Source organism: Colius striatus, chromosome 23 (genome assembly GCF_028858725.1).
Source record: "Colius striatus isolate bColStr4 chromosome 23, bColStr4.1.hap1, whole genome shotgun sequence".
NCBI classification, from domain to species: Eukaryota; Metazoa; Chordata; class Aves; order Coliiformes; family Coliidae; genus Colius; species Colius striatus.
The window spans coordinates 6,122,522-6,140,129 of record NC_084781.1 but is presented as its reverse complement, the minus strand read 5'-3'; the positions used below and the strand labels follow the sequence as shown (position 1 = coordinate 6,140,129).

Sequence of the window (17,608 nt, the reverse complement as noted above, 5' to 3'; positions counted from 1 at the left end):
GGCTGCGGGCTGCGGGCTGCCCCAGCGCCGCGCTGCCGGCCCGGCCACACCGCTGACCCCTCGCAGGATGCCCGCAGGGGCTGATTGCGAGACGGGCGGCAAATGGGCCGGCTGCGGGAGCACCTGGGCGTCAGGGGGCTGGGCTCCACCGCCCCCGCAGCAGCCCCTCACCCGCTGGCCCTGTGCGGTGCTGCGGATGAGGTCCCGCACCTCGCCCGGCGACACGTGGCAGCCCGGCTCCGTGCCTCAGTTTCCCCAGCGGCGGGGCGAGGGGGCTGAAACACGTGCAAGGGGGCTGGCAGCGTCTTGCCAGGCTGATGACAGCCGGTCAGCGTGCCCGAAAGCGGGGACCCACCTTGAGCCCACTGTGTCCCGCGCAGCGCAGGAGCGGCTGCGTGTCCCTCAGGGCTGCCGGGGCCCCGGGGCCAAGCAGGAACCGGGGGCCGGGGCCGGGCTTGGCTGCTGCCCTGGCAGGGCTCCTCGCCAGCCCAGAAGCTGGATTTCTGCTTCCCTCTAGTGTTGCAGCCTCACAGTGCGGCCGCTGCCGGGGCGTTCGTGGGGCTTCCCCGACGCCCGGGTGGCTCAGGAGCACGAGTCGGGGACACGCGTGGGAGGTTGTGCCCCCTTCCCCGAGGGGTTGCTCCAGCATCCCGGGGCTTCGAGCCTGGCTGAGGCGGGTGAGGTGGGCAGCCAGGTCTGGCAGCAGTGCCAACACCAAGGAGATCAGGTTTGTGTCCTTGTGAGCTCCAGGACAAACCTGGAGACACCAGGAACTCTGCAAAGAGAGTCCCAGACACTCAGACTGCAGTCACGAGAACCCTTCTTTTCTTCACAGCTAGATGCCACTGTGAATCCCATCATGAGGAGCCAGCCCACCCAGCCCTGGGCTCACACTGCTGGGCTGTGCTCACCCAGCATCGCTCCCGTGTGGCCGTGCCACAGGCTGGGCTCCGGGGCACCCCTTCATCTTATTTCCTGATAACCAGGGCTTTGGGGCACATGCAACATGGAAATGAGGGCTGAGATGTTATTTACTTTGGTTGGAAGGATAATTTAAGGAGGGCTGCTGTGTTGGCAACCACGTTGCTGTTGATGGATGTGCTGCCTTTTCGGGAGCAGAACAAAGGCAGAATGAGGCGTGTGGCTGGCTCCCCGCCAGCCCAGCCCCATTTCTCCACATCATCAAGTGCTCCTCTTTGGCTCCATTAGTCACCATTTGCTGCTCTCCTGTTTTAACTGACAAGGAGACATTTTGCATTCACGTTTCCTCACGGGCCAAACAAGTCCCTGGCATCATGGAGATGGCGGAGCAATGCTGGGCGAGCTGTGCTGCCAGCCTCCCTGCCTGCTGCTCCTCCTGTTCCTGCCCCGGTGCCACATCTCATATTCAGGTGTGGACTGAGCACAGAAGCTAGCCAAGCCACAGCCAGCCAGAGCCCCTCTCCCTCCTACCTGTCTGTACACCAGAGACTGGCAAAGCAAAGAGGAAAGAGCCAGTGCCAAGGGGAAGCTGGTGGGAACTGGAAGTCTTCCTCAAGGAAAAAGACACTCCAGTTGTCCACTGTATTATTTACCCAATCCCCTTTGTGTCACAGAAAAGATTTACTTGGAGAAGATTAAGGGCTTCAGGAACTGTGAGAGAAATCCTCCAAGATTGGCTGGTTCAGGGGACAAGCTGGACACCACCTCACCAAGGCCACAGCTCCCAGCTGACCCGTGGGGCTGCGGGCACAGGGAAAGGGCTGCGGGGCTGGGGCTTATCCCGACAGGCACCCTGCCACAAGGACCATGAACTCCCCTGCCCAGACCCTGGGGAGAGCAGGAGCCTCTTGCTGGGGAAGCAGCAGGAGAATGGCAGCTGAGCAGGGGCGCAGTGGCCTTTCCCACTCCCATAGCTCCTGGGCTCAGCATCCAGAGCAATGGAGGCGTGGAGAGAGGCAGAGCTGTGCCTCAGGAGGGGCACACACCAGCCTGGCAAGCAGCACCCTGCCCCTGGCACAGGGAAGCCACATTACCATGCATCATACAATCTGTTTATACCTTTCGCCTGTCCCTCATTACCAGATTTCCTGGCCCTATCTTGGAGGGGCACATAGCTTGGGCTGCTCACAGGTTAGCTCTGAGAACAGCCTGGCATCCAAATGTACCCCCAGCGTGAGCTTTTGGGCCAGGCAGTGTGCCCTGCTCTGTGGCTGCAGCCCATCAGGACCCCCGCAGTGGGGCACAGCCCCCAAGCCCTAGCACAGGCACGCAGTGTGTGTGTGTGTGTGTGTGTGCACATGGGTGTCCGCCAGCCCTGCACAATAATGCTATTAATGCCATCTGGTGCTGAGACAGAGATCTCAGGCTGCAGGAGCCAGACAGGGCTTTGCGCTGCCCTAATCTCCTCCCTTTGCGCTGCAGGGGCTCTGTTCCGGGGGGCTCTCCGGGGGGATGGTGCCAGGGGATGAGCACCGTGAAGGGCACGTCCCTGTCCTCAGCCCTGGCACACTGAGGAGGAGAATGGGGAGCCCTGGGCCTTGAGGACATGAGACCCTGATGGGCTTGTTTCATGTGCCAACTGCCTCCTGGGTGCTGTTGAACGGGAGCTTTTGTCCCTCTGCCAAAGGATTCTGGTTCCTCCTGCACGGTGCAAAACTGCAGTGAGTCTTCATCAGTGGGGCAGTGTCAAGTCAAAACCATATTTCAAAATAATCTCCTTAAGGTGTTAAAGAAACACCTCAGATTAGACAAATTGCACGGATTTTGCCTAATAACCTTCCCCCAGCTAATCCTATTTGACTGTCAACGTCTGACCTCAATCGAAGCCCAAACCGGGGAACAGGGCTGCCGTCTCCTCCATCAGCAGCACCGGGATGGTTGAGGCACCCAGCACTGCTGCTGGGGCCTGGGAGAATGCAGGAAACCCCTGCGCCATCCCCAAATCCCTCTCTTTTTTAAGGAGATGCTGCCGTGTGTCTCCAGTGATGGATGAGGCTGTGAGCCCATGGAGCCAGACGCCCCAGTCTTGCCCTAGCAGGATCAGGCATTCCATGGAAGCCAGCATACAAGCAGCCTGGCACAAACAGCACTCCTGCCCCTGACAGCACCCCAAACCTTCACCATGGGACTCAGGGAAGGGCACATCCCACAGGTCTGGGCACCTGCAGCCAGTGCTCATCCTGGGCAAGGGCTGTTTCTGCAGAGCAGCCAGGAGCAGGAACATCCCTCCCTCCCTCCCTCCCTCCCTCTGCCAGCTGCTTGCCTCGTGCTGTGGGTGTACAGAACACCCAGCAGAAACCTTTCCTGCGTCTGTGTTGGAAGATGTCTGCAGGGCAGAAAAGTCATTGGTGCCAGGCCAGGAGAGTGGGTGATTCAAATGCCTCAGGCACAAAGTTTAACCTCTCTCAGCTTGCACTTTATTAGCCAAGAAACTCTTACTGGATCTAGCGAGGGGAAAGCACGAGGGCAATTTGTGTTCTGGCCTCGCCCGGGGTGAGCAGGGTAATGGATCCACTGGAGCGGGATAAGGGGTGGCCCTTGGCAAGGACTTCTCTGCTTTGGACGAAGCTCTGCTTCCATGGTGGCTCTGGAAACAGAGCGTGAGGGGTTACACAGCCACAGAGGCCAGTGTGTCCCAGCTTCTCCCAAGACAAAGCCCCACGTAGGAACTACCCTGAAGCACGGGTGCCCGGCACAGGCAGACACAGGGAACCGGGCTGCCAGCAGGGTGCATCCTCCTGCAACCTACCTGCAGCTACAGGTCCTCCTCGTTTCCCTGTCTGTGGAGCAAAAAGCAAGGGGAGATGTGTTATGCTGGGCAAGGTGGCTGAGGCAGGAGGGATGTGTGCCCAGACTCCAGCTGGACTGAGATGGGGAGGAGAGATGAGGCTGCCTCGAAACCATGCAACACCTACCTCCTCTTCTTCTTCCCTCCGCAGTGGAACCGCTGGCCTGGGGGCAAGAGAAGCAGCTGAAGGCTTTGTGGCTGGAGCCTCCTCCCTGCCCCACTTCACCCACTCCTCTCTGCTCTGGTGAAGCAGCTCTGCTCGTGCCCTTGTGTCCCCCCCGTGCCAGGCAGCACTGGGATTGGCTTCAGTGGGAAACCTCGAGCCCCCCTGCCTCCACGCTGGGAGTGGCCTCCTGGCCTCTGCACCGGCATGGGGAGACACCCCCCGACCCCCAGCTCAGTCCCCCACAGCCCCTGGCACTGCCCAGAAAAGTGCTCGCCACGGGTCCCGCTCGGACGTGCGTCTCTCCCTAAGCTACCCCCAGGATTGCAAACGCAGGCGCTTTTTTCCTCCCTAACCCTGCTCCACTGGGAGCAGGGTGGGCAGTGCCCTCAGGCACGGGCAGGGCTTGCAGGGACCGGGTCCCTCTGGGAGCTGCTGAGGTCTGAGGGCTCTGGGAAAGCTGGTTTCTCACTCTGGAAATGTCAGAGTTTCCTCTGCTATTTTTAATTGGTGACCTTCTCTCTGAAGCCTCGACGCTGGCAGGGAAAGGCTAAATATTTATGTGGTCTCCTTCCCAACTTGCTTTCTGTTGGGAGCTTGCCTAGATGGAAAGTTCCCAGGCAGCCAGGTTGCAGGTGATGCCCACTGGCTGTGGCGGGCAGGGACTGTGGCCCCCCGGCCAGCGCCCGGCACGGGGCGAGGAGGGAGGCGAGCAGAGAAGAGGCAGGAGGGGGGGAACAGAGACCAAGGGAGTGCCTGGCTACCCAAAGCACTTACTGAGGATGATGATGAGCCCGATGACAAAAGCCACGACAGCGAAGATCAGCCCCCCATTGCGGATGGTGTCATAGTCTGGGGAGGAGGAGAGTCCAGCAGGCGTCAGCCCGGCCGAGGCACAGGGCTGAGCCCGCAGCGCAGCGCCCACAGGTGGGCGTGGGAGGGGGCTGCCCGCTCTGCAGCCCCTGGGCTGCCTGGGACACACACTCACCATAGCTGAACCTGTCCAGGCCCTGCTCGGGCGCTTGTTCTGGAAGAGAGGAGAAACTCAAGTGAGCACAAAGGCTTGGGTGCCGTGCGCCTGGACAGGGAGGCGAGGGGAAAGATCAAGAGTGAAGACTGCGAGCAAGAGCTCTCTGACTTCCTTGAGGTCTAGCCAAGACAGGAAAGGATTCCCACGTTCCTTTTTTTCACCCCAGGAAGTTTAAACTTGATGTTTGCAGGATGTATTCATAGGATGCCTGTGAGTCTTTGAGCTCCAGGTGAAGCTGCAGAGAGGGACCTGGCTCGAATGTTTGGAGCAGCTGGTTGCTGTTTGCTCAGGCAGCAGAACAGCCCTCTCGGTACTCTCAGACCACTGCTGCCTACAGGAGCCGGTGGGGAGTGATGGCTCTGCTCCCCCGGAGCTCATCAGGGCAGTGATGACTCTGCTTCCCTGGACCTCATTGGGGCAGCAATCACTCTGCTCCCCTGGAGCTCATCGGGGCAGAGATGGCTCTGCTCCCCTGACACAGAGCACCGAACAGCCCCTCAGTGCCAGGCATGTCTTGGCAGCCTCTTCCCTCCATGCCCACAGCCGTCTATCTGCCAGCTGTGTTACCCCTTGCGCTGCCTTAGCTGACTGCACATCCCTCTGCCAGGAGTCATTGGCAAGGAGAAATGCCCCTCTCCAAGAAACGAAACACCAGCCATCACTGATGTGCCAGCAAGCTGAAGAGCTCTAGTCCCCACATCTCCCCCAAACCCTCCTCCATGGCAGCCCTGCTGCTCACACAGAGATGCCCCTGTGAAGGTGCCCACCCCCAGGGAAGCCCCTCTAGGGGCGCCGAGCAGGGTGGCTGCAGGTGCCTGGCAGCCCCCCGCTCCCCGGAGCACCCTTACCGTCACCCATGGCGTCAGCGTGTCGGCGGCTGGATGTCTTCGCTCTGGTAGCGGGAGCCCACGGGAAAGCACATTAATTGGGAGACAAATCTCATTAAACATTAACAGCCTCGGTGTAATGTTTATCACGGTCACGAGGGGAGGCACAGGGCTGCCGCCCGCCTTTGGGAAGGAGGCCCGGGAGGGGCGGGCAGGCTGCGCACCCCCGTGCCAGCCCTCCCCAGCACACCCTCCCTCGCTTCCCAAGCGCCAGGCCCACGGGGCTTCAGCTCCCGCGGCAGGGGCAGAGGGCTGGGCTGGGGCAGGGCTGTGGCTGGAGAGGAGCGGGCAGCGTGCCCATCCCGCAGCCTGGCCCCGCAATACCCGCCTCAGCCCATCCCAGCCCAGCATTGGGCTGTGCTGGGGGTCCTGCAGCACCCCACGTCCATGCTGTGGGTGCCAGGACGCCGTGCCCCTCGGGGTTGTGCCAGTCACGGCGGCAGGGCTGGTGCCAGGCAGGCTGCTCCATCCAGTTTGCTCTCCCCTGAGAGTCACGCGCCCAAGCCGGTTAGTACTGCGGGGGCCGGGGGGAACCGGCCCCATGGAACACCCGCCTTGTCATGCCCAGGACAGCCCAGCTCCTGCACCGTGGGGTGATGCCAAGCCCGGGGAGGTGGCACGTGGGGCCATACCGGCAGCACCGCTGTCCCGGAGCCCAGGCGGTGCCCAGCCTCCCCCTCCATCGTCGTGTCAGCTGCCACAGGCTGAGGGACGAGGGGGCTCTGTCCCCCCAGCCCTCGGGGCTGTGCCGCCAGGCTGCCCGCTCACGCGCCCTTCACACGCTCCCTGGCTATTGTTGAAACTGCTGCTGGCTGCAGGAACGAGCGGGGCAGGGAGGGGGCTCAGCCAGCCCGCTGCCGCCAGCACAAAGCCCGGCTGGGCTGCGGGGGGCCGTGGCCGCCGATCCCCCCGGGCCTGGCCAGGCTGCCGGCACTGGGACGTGGGCAGCTGACCACCAGAGAGCCAGTCTCCCTCCTGGGCTGAGCTGGAGCCCTTGGCCTCGCTCCCCACAGCCTCCTCCCGAGCCCGGGAAAGGCCACAGCCCTGGAGACAACGCAGCCAGGCACCCATAGAAAGGATGTTTTATTCTTTTCCCTCTTCAGGGCATAGCACAGAACACACCAGTCCTTCACCACAGCAGCACACTCGCCTCTTTAAAAGGAGACACAATAGCTGGGTTTATTTTACAACAGTCAGGATTTTGCCATTTGTAGACAGCACAGGGATTGCTTTGTTTCGTGTTAACAGCGACGGCACAGTACAGACAGCATGGGCACTCCGTACGGACACGGGGCTGCGCTGGGCTGCCCGGGCTCTGCTCGGCCCCGGGAGGCAGGAGGGGAGCAGAGCTCTCTGCAGGGGCCAGGAGGAAGGGAAGGGACACGGCCCCGCAGACACAGTCCCGCTGCCTTGTGCAGACAGGACAGACCGTGCTTGCCACAGCCACTGAGGAACAAAAGCACACAGGGGCACAGCCCACGCCAGAGGCACCGCAGCAGAGTGGGCACAGCAGAAACCCCTCTCGGAACCCAGCCCCCAGCCCCAGCTGAGGTGCACAGGCTGGGGCAAGGGGCTGGGCTCACAGGTTTGCTGCTGACCTGTGAGTGGACACAAGTGACGATGGGCTCAGGGCTCAGCCCCGCCTGGAGCCGGCACACGGCCCCTGTGTCAGCCCCGGCGCTGCGGGAGGAAGGGAGCTGATGGCACATAACCACCACGGGACAACACACAACACTGGCACGGGGAGCAACCAGGCATCAGGAAGGACAGGGAGGACCAGGGGAAACGCTGCTGCCCCTCTGCAGGAGACAAGCAAGGACAGGATCTTCACTTCAGTCAGGGTTTCTCTTTAGCCCTCAGAGACTGTTTACCCTGGTCTGGCGGGCAGGCAGAGGCTGGCGAGGAGCTGGTTTGTGCTGGTTAGCAGGGGCACTGCTGCACAGCCGCCCTCTTTCACAGTGTTACCGTGCTGGGGGATTTCGGGGGCTTCTCTGCCACCACAGCGCTTCCTGCCACTTAAAGCAGCATCCTGCACCAACGGCTTGGTTTTAGCCAGGGACAGAAACAGGGAGTGCCAAACAGGTGAGAAAAGAGAGCTCCCTTCAGCCTTTAAACCTGGCACCCAGGTGCCAGCACCGAGGGAAGCTGAGCCATGGGCTGTCAATGCCCGACTCGCCCTCCCCACGGCTGCCTCTGGGACAGGCCACGCGGGGTTATTGCTGAAACTGCAACGCGTGGTCCCCGTGGCACCGGCCCCTGAGCCCTGGCCAAGGTGCCCAAGGCACTGGTCTGTGTGCCCCACAGCCCACACCACCCTGCCCACGGCTCGGGGGCAGCGCCTGCACGTCGTACAGAGCCCGAATCACACGCACAGCACGACAACGGTGAAGAGAAAGTCACGATTACGACACCGGCAAGGACTAGCCCTAGAGGTAACGATCATCTCACATCAACATGACACACCACTGGAGGCAGAGAGGACGGTGAGCGGAGTTTAGTCGGGTTAGTAAATGCAGAACCGGTGCTGGAGTACGACACAGGGTAACACAGGCAACAGCAGCTTCGTGGCTCCTTAGAGGGACCTGGGGCTGCCGTTTGTTTCCTCGCAGGCCACTGGCATCTGAGCTCTGAGCATCTGTCCTCGGGCCTCTGGGGCTGGAGGGGAGGGAGAGCAGCGAGTCAGGCTGGGCACAGTCTGCACAAACTGCTCCCAGCACCATGGGCTGCAGCCTTGCCTTATCTCCGAATGTGGGCCACAGCCCAGGAGGTTGGGGTGCTGCTGGCGAGGAGTGAGGCACCCCAGGGATCTCTAGAGGCCCTAAAAATAAACCCACGTTGGGGCAGGGGAGCACAAGGAAAGGAAACGCAATGCAAGGGAAAATCCAGACAGATGCTTCCTTTTCCTGCCAGGCTGCTGAGGACGGGACACGAGGGACCTCGCCAGCACCATGCAGCTCCCTGCACAGCCCCCCTAGTGCTCCCCTGCACCGTGCTGGGGACACAGACCTGCTCATTCCCAGCATACCGCCCTCCTTGAGCCCCGCAGGCAGCCCCACACACGGCCCCGGCCGCGCTCCCTCCCTTCCCTCCCAGCTCCCGGGCTGTGGCAGCCCCGGTGCCACGGCGGGCACTGCCTGGGCCGGACTCACCACATGCCTCTGCCTCAGTTGTCTGCTTTCTGCGCCCCCGTCGCTGTGAAGGGAAGAGCAGAGCTGTGAGCAGCGCCCGCCTGGTGTGCCTGGCCCGTGCCACGGGCAGGCGGCTGCCACGCGGGAGCCGGGCGCCGCAGCCTTACCGTTGGACGTGATCAGGGTCTCGGCCTGAGCCTCCTCATCCCCCGGAGCTCTGCAAGAAGAGGAGCAGGGTGAGCGAGGCAGGGGCCTGTGCCCTGTCCCTGAGGTGGGATGCCCAGAGGAAGGTGCCCTGGGAGCATGCCGAGCCGCTCTGCCAGCCAGGAGCCCTGTGGCACGGCATCCCTCGGCTCTGGGCACCGGGCACCTGACAGGGATGCTCGGACAGCGCAGCCACCCCAAGAGCTGCAGGGTGAGCTGGGAAGAGCCGAGCGCTGAGCAGAGGCTCCCCAGGGGACATGCTCCCCTCACTCACCTGGGCTTCTGGTTGAAACTGCACCTGCACCTCCTGCCTGTGAGGAGAGAGAGAGAAACACCATGAGCGTGGACAATGTGAGCAGCCTCTGCTCCCCCAGGCTGCAAACGCAGCACCCGCCCGCTCCCCAACTCACTGAGTATAAGGAGAATGCCAACAGTGAACAGGACCACAGCAAACACCAGCCCGCCGATCCTCAGGCTCTGGTAATCTGCAGGAGGGGACACAGGGGCTGGTTCGTGCTGGGCTGGGGGCTGGAGGCAGCCTCCTTTGATCCCACCACGCAGGCACACACCCTGCCAGCACCCAGCCTCACGCACGGCCACGCTCACCGTAGTTAAACGGGTCCTCCTCCTCCTTCTCCTGGGTGGCCACTGGAAATGAGCAGAGAAGGGGAGTGAGGGGAGCCCCTGCCACCCTGTGTCCCCCTGCCAGCATGGGCACCCCACTCCCTGCTGGGACTGCCATGGAACAGAGGGGGGATCATCCCCTGGCATGCAGGAAGCACTTGGCACCTACCGTCTGCCATCGCCGCCGGCACCAGCAGGGAGCACAGGAAGATCAGCACTGCCTCCATGGCTGCTGTGAGACAAGGGAGGGAAAGGGGGCTTCAGCACCCAGGGACAGGGTTGGGCTGCAGGAGGGGACCACAAGCAACCTGTGCCCCACTGGGGCACACAGGGTCCCAGCCACTATCCCTGGTGTCATCGCTGTGCCGAGCCCCACAAGGACACGGTGTCTCACAGGCACAATGGAGGGGAAGGGTTTGAGCAGAAAGAGTTTGTGGGTTCTCAGGTATATTTTCAAGCACCTCTGCACTGCTGGCTCTGCTCCTGGCCTGCATCTCAGTGCAGTCTGCAGGTTGTGCTGCAGGCAATGGGGCCAGCACAAAGGCTGTGATCTCCCCATCAAGGTCAATAGCATGCCCTTCACTCAGAGCATACTTTAATTTGTCCCAATTAGCATAGCAATTACAGCAGGCTCCTACAATGAGGCCAGTGGCCCTGGTGGGACATGAGCTCACAGCCACACTTGCCCCCTTGGCTCTCCACACTCACCTGCAGCAGCAAGGAGAGACCATAAACACCTCTTAGCTCCCAAGCGGAGCCCATCTCCATTCCCTGCACTTACATGCTGCTCTTGTGTTGGGACACCCACCTGCAGCACGGACCCCTGTCCGAGTGATGCCAGCCTGGCTGTGAGCATGCTGCACCTGGGCTGCCACGCTCCCTGCCAGCTCATCTCCGTGCCCTGAGCTGCTTCACTCATTTGGGACAAGTACCCCTGCTGCAAAGAAGGTCCCTGCCAGCACCCAGTACCTACTTACTGGCCTCCAGCATCCCCTCTCCTCCTCCCCAGGGGTCCCAAAGGGGCCCAGGGAGCAGCTGCCAGCTGGCACAGGGCACTGCCGACACTCTGCCTGTGTGTGGGGGCCGGCTCCTGCCAGGAGGAGGGGACCCAGCAGCTGGGCCTCCTGCCCGGGAGCGCGCTGGGGCTCTGGAGCACCGTTGGCTCATGTTTCGGTGCCGGCAGACACTAAGGGCCGCGAGGACAGGGCTGGGTGGCCATACATGGTGCGGGAGCAGGGCGAGGGCTGACTGCTGGCACGGGACAGGAAGGGGGTTATCAGGCGCCCTGCACAGCACTGACAGCACCGAGTGCTACGGAGCTGCCGCAGCTGCTGCGCTGGACTAGTGCCGATAAGGAAGGGGCCCTGGGCAGAGCAGGAATGCAGTGAGCCGACGGACACGGACCCCGGTGCACTGCTCTTCAGCCCTTTCACAGCCCGACCCAGGCTCAACCTCAGCCCCAGCAGTGGGGGGAAAGCAGCTCAGCTGGCCCAGCCCTGCTCCATAGGACACTGAGGTCCCCCAGATCCTGCCCCAGCCCCTCATCTCAGCTTGTGCCATGGAGGTGCCCGGGAATGGCACCCACTAGTGCCAAAGCTGGCCCCAGCAGTGCTTCAGCCCACAGATGGGCTCCAGAGCTGCCTCGGGGACCGTGCTCAGCCTCACAAACACTTCCAAAACAAGTCTCGTCCCACAGTAATTCAGGTCCCTCCCTCCCCTTCCATGCCTGGTCGTTTTGCAGTGGATGTGTTGCATCTGAACGCTGGAGGGTTTAATTTCCCTCGCCCGCAGCTGCTGCTGCCATTGTGCGCGTGGGGCTGCGCTGCCTCGCTGTGCTGGAGCGCTGTGCTGGCTCCCTGTGCCCAGACAAACCCCCTCGTTTGCTGAGGCGTGTCACTCTGGGTAATTACCAGGTCTTAGAAACATGTACAAAGAACTCAACAGCTGGTGATACAGTAACTCCTAGTTGCACATTTGCCCATGTCCTTTATCTCGCGTCCTTTATCTGTTTACTGCCAGGGCTGCCAGCGCAGAAGCAGAGCCGTCAGGCAGCAGGAGAGTGCTGGATGTGCACAAGGAGATGCCACAGAGCACGTGCCGCTGCTGGGTGAACGCTGTTAGTCAGCTCTGTGGCGTATGAACAACACCTACCAAATATTTGTCAGCTTTTTAACCATTCCTGCTGTTACTGACTACTGTCATTGCAGCAGCTCGGCACCAGCCCCGGGAAAGACACTTGTGGATCTGGCATTATTCACCACGGTCCCTGCCCTGCTTCTGGTGTTTTGCCAGTACTCACCAAGGCCACTACCACCCAAATCTCCCAGCTCCACACGCACCGAAAGCTTTGCCTCCCACCGAGGACGTGGGCCACAGACCTCCTTCCCACCCTCTGCTCAGCTTTTGGCTTCTGGCACTTAGCGCGGCAGAGTTGACTTTTCTGCCGAGCCAAGCACACGGTACACATATGTTCTTTGTTTTTCTAACTCAGTTCCTAAAATTCACACACTTCCGCTCACTAAAACTTCTCCCCGAGTTAACCACCAGCGTTGGCAGTGTCCTTGCTGGAAAAACAAACACAGCTTTCTGGAGTGCAAATGAGCCTGCTTCTCCTCCAAAGAAGCATATGCTTCGCGAAGTGCCACAGGTTTTCTGGGTTGTTTCAAGCTGGCCCACCCACTTCTTCCGTGAAGCTGAAATAAAGCGAGAAGAGCAAACACCGCAGAGGGTTTGCTGCCCTTCCCCCTCGCTGCCCTCGCTCAGGATGCATCCAGCTGCACCTCTGCACAAAGGCAGTGGGAACATCCCTTCTGCCAGCTGAGCCAGGGCAGCCCCGTGCCCAGCCAGGGCTGCACGGCCCCGCTCCTCACAAAGCTCCCTGATTTCTCCCCATTAGCAACACAAAGTTTGCAGCCTCCCAGCCTCCCAGCCGAGCACAAACCAAACCACAGCACTGCCTTCCTGTTGGACCTGTGATATCAGCATGGCTGTGAGCAGAGCTGGGTGGCTGTGCCAGGGCCACCACCATCGCTGCTCCCTCCCCATGCCATGCTCGGGCTGCTGTCACTGGGTTGGAGGAGCAGGGGGTGTGGGCACACAGGCCCAGTCTCTCCTGCTTGCTGATCAGCTCTCGGTGGCACAGCAGTTCATGCCAGTGCAAGGCAGGTAAATTTGTAATGGGCATTGGATCTTCAAGTCCCCTTTTCTTCTTCATTGTTTCGCATAGATCTGCCCTGTCAAATCTCAGCCATCACAGCACAAAGCTGGGCAGCCTCCTCCTTCCCTCAGGAGTCCTCAGGGCATCTCCCGAAGATCAGACCTAGTTAAAATCTCTGGTTTCTGAGCGAAGCCCCCAAGACCATGACAGCAGTGCTCAGCTGCCTGGAGCATTTCAGAGCCTGCTTGTGTGAATGGACATCTCCAGCTCTGCATAGATGTGCTCTTCTGCCATTTCATGTCAGGATCAATCTCGCAATTAATGTGCCAGTTGTTGTGCCTCGCCTTCCTAAGTGAGGGGGATGGAGAGATCTCCAGCCCATTCTGGTATGGGCAGATTTGGTGCTGATTCAAAGGCTGACCAGATGGACAACACAAAACTGACTTTCCTAAGATCTAATCATCTCTCACTGGTTTCTGATGTCTCCCCAAAGCAGATGATACTCAAAGGAAATCCTCTCCAGGAGCCCCAGGTAACCAAACTTCAGCCCTGCTTCTGCCGAACAAGACTCATGGGCAGACCCCCACGGCCCAGCCCCGACTGGGTCAAGGCTTGTGGGAGCACACAATGAACAGGGAGCCACCGAACACAAAGCTCTGAGCACACCCTGTGCTGCATCCCCCAGCATTATACCTGCCTCCTGCAGGGCTTCTCCCAGCCACAGGCAACTGACCCTGAACTGCCGAGGAGCTGCCCAGCCGTCCGCAGCTCAGGCGCAGTGCCCAGCCTGCCCCGGTGGCACCCGCTTCCCCGGGGCAGCAGGGGCACAGAGCAGCGAGGGCAGCCTTGGCATGAGGCAGAGCTCCAGCACAGAGCTCCTCGTTTGCTTCACAGATGACGAGGTGCTGCTGAGCTTAGCAGCACACCCGCTTGAAGCGCCCCAGCCCTTCCCACGCCGGCTGATCCCTGAGGGAATCAAACAGGTCAGGCAAAAGCAGAGGTTACCGGGCGGTCCCGGTGCCGAGAGGAATCCAGATCCCCACAAAGCACTGCAATGGCAGCGTCAGAGGAGCTGTTTCAGGCTGCTGTGTGTTCCTGGGGTACTGCCACAGTGCTGCCACGCTCAGCAGACAGCAGACATTTTCTCCATGCTCTCTTTTGCCATTGCCATCAGTTGTGAGCACCACCGAGGAGGAGGCAAACAGAAGTCCCCACTGGGCACAGCCGTGGTCCCTGCCAGCCCCACAGCCGTGTGCACACGGCCCAGCGGAAGGCCTGGCGCTGCCCGCTGGGTCTTCACAGCCGGCTTTAAGGCTTTGGAAACACACAAAGGGCCCCAAAAGCAAAGAGAGGAGAGGAGCCAGACAGCGAGTCGCCAGCTTGCTCTGTGGGGGAACTTGTCCACAACACCATGGTCTGAACTCTGGGTAAAACCATGATTCCCTGTGACCTGAACGGACACGTTTCAAGGAGGCAGCTGGAATCCCAAGGTGAGGGTGGAGTGGGAGCCTGAGAAGAGGGAGCTGCAGGCAGCCCCCCAGCCCGCAGGCAGGGGGATTCTCAGCACAATCTAACAGGTGGCCCTAGCTCTGCAGCAAGCGCGCTCCACACCAGCAGCTGCTCCTCACGCGCTCCCCAGCACTCCGCCTCAGAGCCACACACGGGCAGGGACCCTCTGGGCTTCTCTCCTGTTCAAATTGGGACCGAAAATCCCACCGGGAGCCGGCCACGCCTTGCAGCACCGGGCGCTTGCCGTTGGAGCCACCGGCCACGGCAGCTCCTCCGCAGACGCTGCTCTTTTGAGCTGCGAAGCTGATTCACATGCACACGAACCACCTGTCACGCTCCCACCCACAGGAATATTCCTGCGAGATGCGAGTTCCGCCACATGGACTCGGGGGGCTGTTTCTCCAGGCAGCGTTAATTACACACCCCGAGAGCCGCGCTCGTCCTTCCCCCCGTGCGCCTTCCCGGGCTAAAGCGCCTGTCTGTTTATGTATCGCTACGGTGTGACTAAAATATTGAACAACAGAAGCCAGGGTGCTGCCAAGCAGCCGGGGAGGAGGCTTTACCCCCCTATTCCCCGAGATCTCGGCGTGGCACCGAGCCCAGCCAGCCTGGTGAGTGCTGGGGGGAGCCAAGGCGTGTCCCCGCCGGCTACCCACGGTGGTGTCCGGGCGGCCGGGGCATCCTTCCCAGCACGGGGGGCCGGTAACCAGGCAACGGCGGGATGAGGGAAACCACGGTACCCGGTGTTGCCATGGCAGCCGCCGGGCCCGGGGGTTGCGGGCGACCCGAGGCGCGGGGCGATGCCCTCGGGGCACCGGGCCGGTCCCAGCACCGCGGGCCGGGAGCCGGGCCGTGCCCCCGGGGCAGCCTCTTCGGAAGCTGCGGACCGCGGCTCGGCGCGACACCGGCGCTTACGGATCCGCGGAGCCGGGCTCCCCCGCGCACAGACACCCGAGCCCTCCCCGCGCCGCCCTCCCAACCGGACCCACCTGAGCTGGCCGGGCCGGGCCGGGCCGGGCCGGGCCGGGCGGCAGCGCCGGACACAGCCGGGTCGGGTCGGGTCGGGTCGGGTCGGGCTGGCGGCCGCGGCTCGGGGCAGCGCAGCGGAGCGGGACGAGCGTGCGGCGTGTGCGCGGCTGCCGCACAAAGGGAGCGGGAGCGGGAGCCGGAGCGGGCGGGGCGGGCGGGACGGGGCGGGCCGGCGGCGCGGGGCGGGGCGGGGGCTGCCGGCCCATCGAGACCCTCTGCACGCACTGGCTCACCCGGATCCTTACCCAGAGACCGTCAGAAGCCAGCGCATGCTTCGGGCAGCCAAGGCAAAATGCCGTCTAACGGAGGGAGAAGGAAGGGCTGGACCCGCTGCTGCTGTGAACGAACGCCCTGTCGCGCAGCTTCGTGGCAGCCCACAGCCGGGCACGTCGGGAGGAGCAGGATCTGGGCGGGGGATAGGTGTTTAATACAGCGTGGCACAGCCCGGGAGCTGTTGCTGGCCCGGGAGCAGTCGCCGCAGAGAGGGAAGCCGTCCTGGCTGTGCTCGGAGCCGCCGGGGTGCCTGCAGGGCCGCCTTCCCGTGGCTGTGGGCATCTGCGGTAGGAGCACAGTGAGCTGAAGGCCTGCTCTGAGCTCCTGAGAGCTGTGCCATGCACGGCATCAAACCTACTCGGTGATACCCACGCGAACCCGGAACTTCTTGCAGGCTGGGCACTGTTGGATGAGGAACACGGTGCTTTGTGCACTGCTGGGGAGCAGCTGAGTGCCCAATGCATGGGGCATCGCTCTCTTCCAGGCTAGCCTGGCACACCCATGTCTGCCCAGCTCCTGCTGCTGCCCTGGAGAGCCATTTCTTCTTGAAAAAAACACCTTAGCAATGCTCTCACCGCTGAGCTGCTTCATCCCCTAATAACCAAATGCATCTCAGATAGGAATCAGACAATAACGACACGTAGCCCATTGTACATTCACTTCCCCATTTCCAGTAAAGTATAAAAAGAAAATAAAGCAGCACTGGCATTTCAAGGCAATTATTCAGACAGGTCAAGGGATGCAGGCCAGCAGAGAGAGCTGGACAACGTCAAGGTTCTCTCATGCGTAAGGATGACATGATAAGGCTGTCAGTTACCCTGCACTGAGCGAGGCACAGATCAAGCAGTTGTAATCAAGTTTTGGGTTTCTGGGACCTTACCCAGTCCTCAGCTGTGTCATTCACTGCACACAGCGAGATGTTCTGACGTGGTGCTGCCTGGGGCACTGCAGTGAGCGCAGTGGGTCTCGCTCAGCCCAGACACGGAGCACCCACACAGGCTGGATCTGGGATGTGCTCCCCTTCCTGCAGCTCTTGTTTACAAGGTGTTGCCCAAAGCAACTAGAATCTAAAATAGTGGGCAGCAAAGATTTTTTCCATCTGTACAAACTCAGGCAAAGCAGAGATCCCTTGTGTGTGGGGGGGAAAGAAGTGTCTGCTGTGACACTGCCACAGAGGGGAAATGGCTCCAGCTGATGCTAATGGGAAACATCTGCTCCCAGAGCCCTGCTGCTGGGGAGAGCTGTACCCAGCCACGGCTGCTCAGTTGGGCCAGGGTGAGGTGGGCAGCATCGAGGCCAGGCAAGTGACGGCAGCTTCTGCTAAGCAAGGGGCTGGGCTGATCTCCTCATGCCGTTTGAGTCAACAGGAGCAGTGCCAGGAGCTCCGAGAAGGGAATGATTTCATCTGGGGCTGTGTCATCTTACAGCAGAGAAGCTGGGCAGCCGGCGTCTCCTCCGGCGCGGGGGCAGTGCGGCCTGGCCGGCAGCAGGGCAACACGCTGCTTGCTCCCCACAATTCTCCCCTCCCATTTTAAGGTCTTTCCCTTCTCTAATGCCAAGCTTGCAAACAGAGCAGACAGTGCCCAGAGCTGCCATAGTCCCCTGGGAGCCAAGGACGACACCGTGGCGCTGCCCGGGGTGCTCTGTCTGAGCCCACCCCGTGGCTGTTGCACAAGCTGAAGTTCAGTGGCGCTATGCCAAGTGCTGATGTTACTGCCTGTGGAAGGGAACCAATCCAAAAGTGTGGGAAAAACATTTTTGTGGAGAAACATCATCTCTGAAACCATATAAACAAATCAGTTTCGCCCTAACAGAACAAAGAGCTATAAAAGGAG

General features: G+C 61.3%; 2 protein-coding genes across 4 annotated transcripts; both read right to left on the bottom strand.

Annotated features, from left to right (window-relative positions):
* Nucleotides 1-3,399: 3,399 nt before the first annotated feature.
* On the bottom strand, nt 3,400-6,163 carry FXYD2 (FXYD domain containing ion transport regulator 2). The gene is made up of 6 exons (XM_062014131.1): nt 5,811-6,163; nt 4,921-4,959; nt 4,710-4,784; nt 3,897-3,933; nt 3,731-3,761; nt 3,400-3,568 (listed from the first exon to the last, which is right to left on the bottom strand). The coding sequence occupies exons 1-5, from the start codon at nt 5,818-5,820 to the stop codon at nt 3,737-3,739; spliced, it is 186 nt and encodes a 61-aa protein (XP_061870115.1). The 5' UTR covers nt 5,821-6,163; the 3' UTR covers nt 3,400-3,568; nt 3,731-3,736.
* Nucleotides 6,164-7,002: 839 nt separating this feature from the next.
* FXYD6 (FXYD domain containing ion transport regulator 6) lies at nt 7,003-15,629 on the bottom strand. 3 transcript variants are annotated; one of them, XM_062014128.1, is made up of 8 exons: nt 15,461-15,629; nt 9,975-10,037; nt 9,788-9,829; nt 9,592-9,666; nt 9,456-9,492; nt 9,145-9,194; nt 8,999-9,041; nt 7,003-8,504 (listed from the first exon to the last, which is right to left on the bottom strand). In XM_062014128.1, the coding sequence occupies exons 2-7, from the start codon at nt 10,030-10,032 to the stop codon at nt 9,013-9,015; spliced, it is 291 nt and encodes a 96-aa protein (XP_061870112.1). In that variant the 5' UTR covers nt 10,033-10,037; nt 15,461-15,629; the 3' UTR covers nt 7,003-8,504; nt 8,999-9,012. The 3 variants fall into 3 exon arrangements, with proteins under 3 accessions (XP_061870112.1, XP_061870113.1, XP_061870114.1); XM_062014129.1 differs by having other exon boundaries at nt 9,975-10,034; XM_062014130.1 differs by lacking the exon at nt 7,003-8,504 and adding an exon at nt 8,539-8,667.
* Between the last annotated feature and the right edge of the window lie 1,979 nt (nt 15,630-17,608).

What these genes read in the sequence shown, in the direction of transcription:
- FXYD6 (XM_062014128.1), bottom strand. Translation starts at nt 10,032, where the DNA reads ATGGAGGCAGTGCTGATCTTCCTGTGCTCCCTGCTGGTGCCGGCGGCG. An exon ending in AGTTTCAACCAGAAGCCCAG is followed by an intron (nt 9,195 to 9,455) that starts GTGAGTGAGGGG and finishes CTCTTCTTGCAG; the next exon opens with AGCTCCGGGGGATGAGGAGG. An exon ending in GACCCTGATCACGTCCAACG is followed by an intron (nt 9,042 to 9,144) that starts GTAAGGCTGCGG and finishes TTCCCTTCACAG; the next exon opens with CGACGGGGGCGCAGAAAGCA.
- FXYD2 (XM_062014131.1), bottom strand. An exon ending in CCTGGACAGGTTCAGCTATG is followed by an intron (nt 4,785 to 4,920) that starts GTGAGTGTGTGT and finishes CCTCCTCCCCAG; the next exon opens with ACTATGACACCATCCGCAAT. An exon ending in CGGGCTCATCATCATCCTCA is followed by an intron (nt 3,934 to 4,709) that starts GTAAGTGCTTTG and finishes TCTTGCCCCCAG; the next exon opens with GCCAGCGGTTCCACTGCGGA.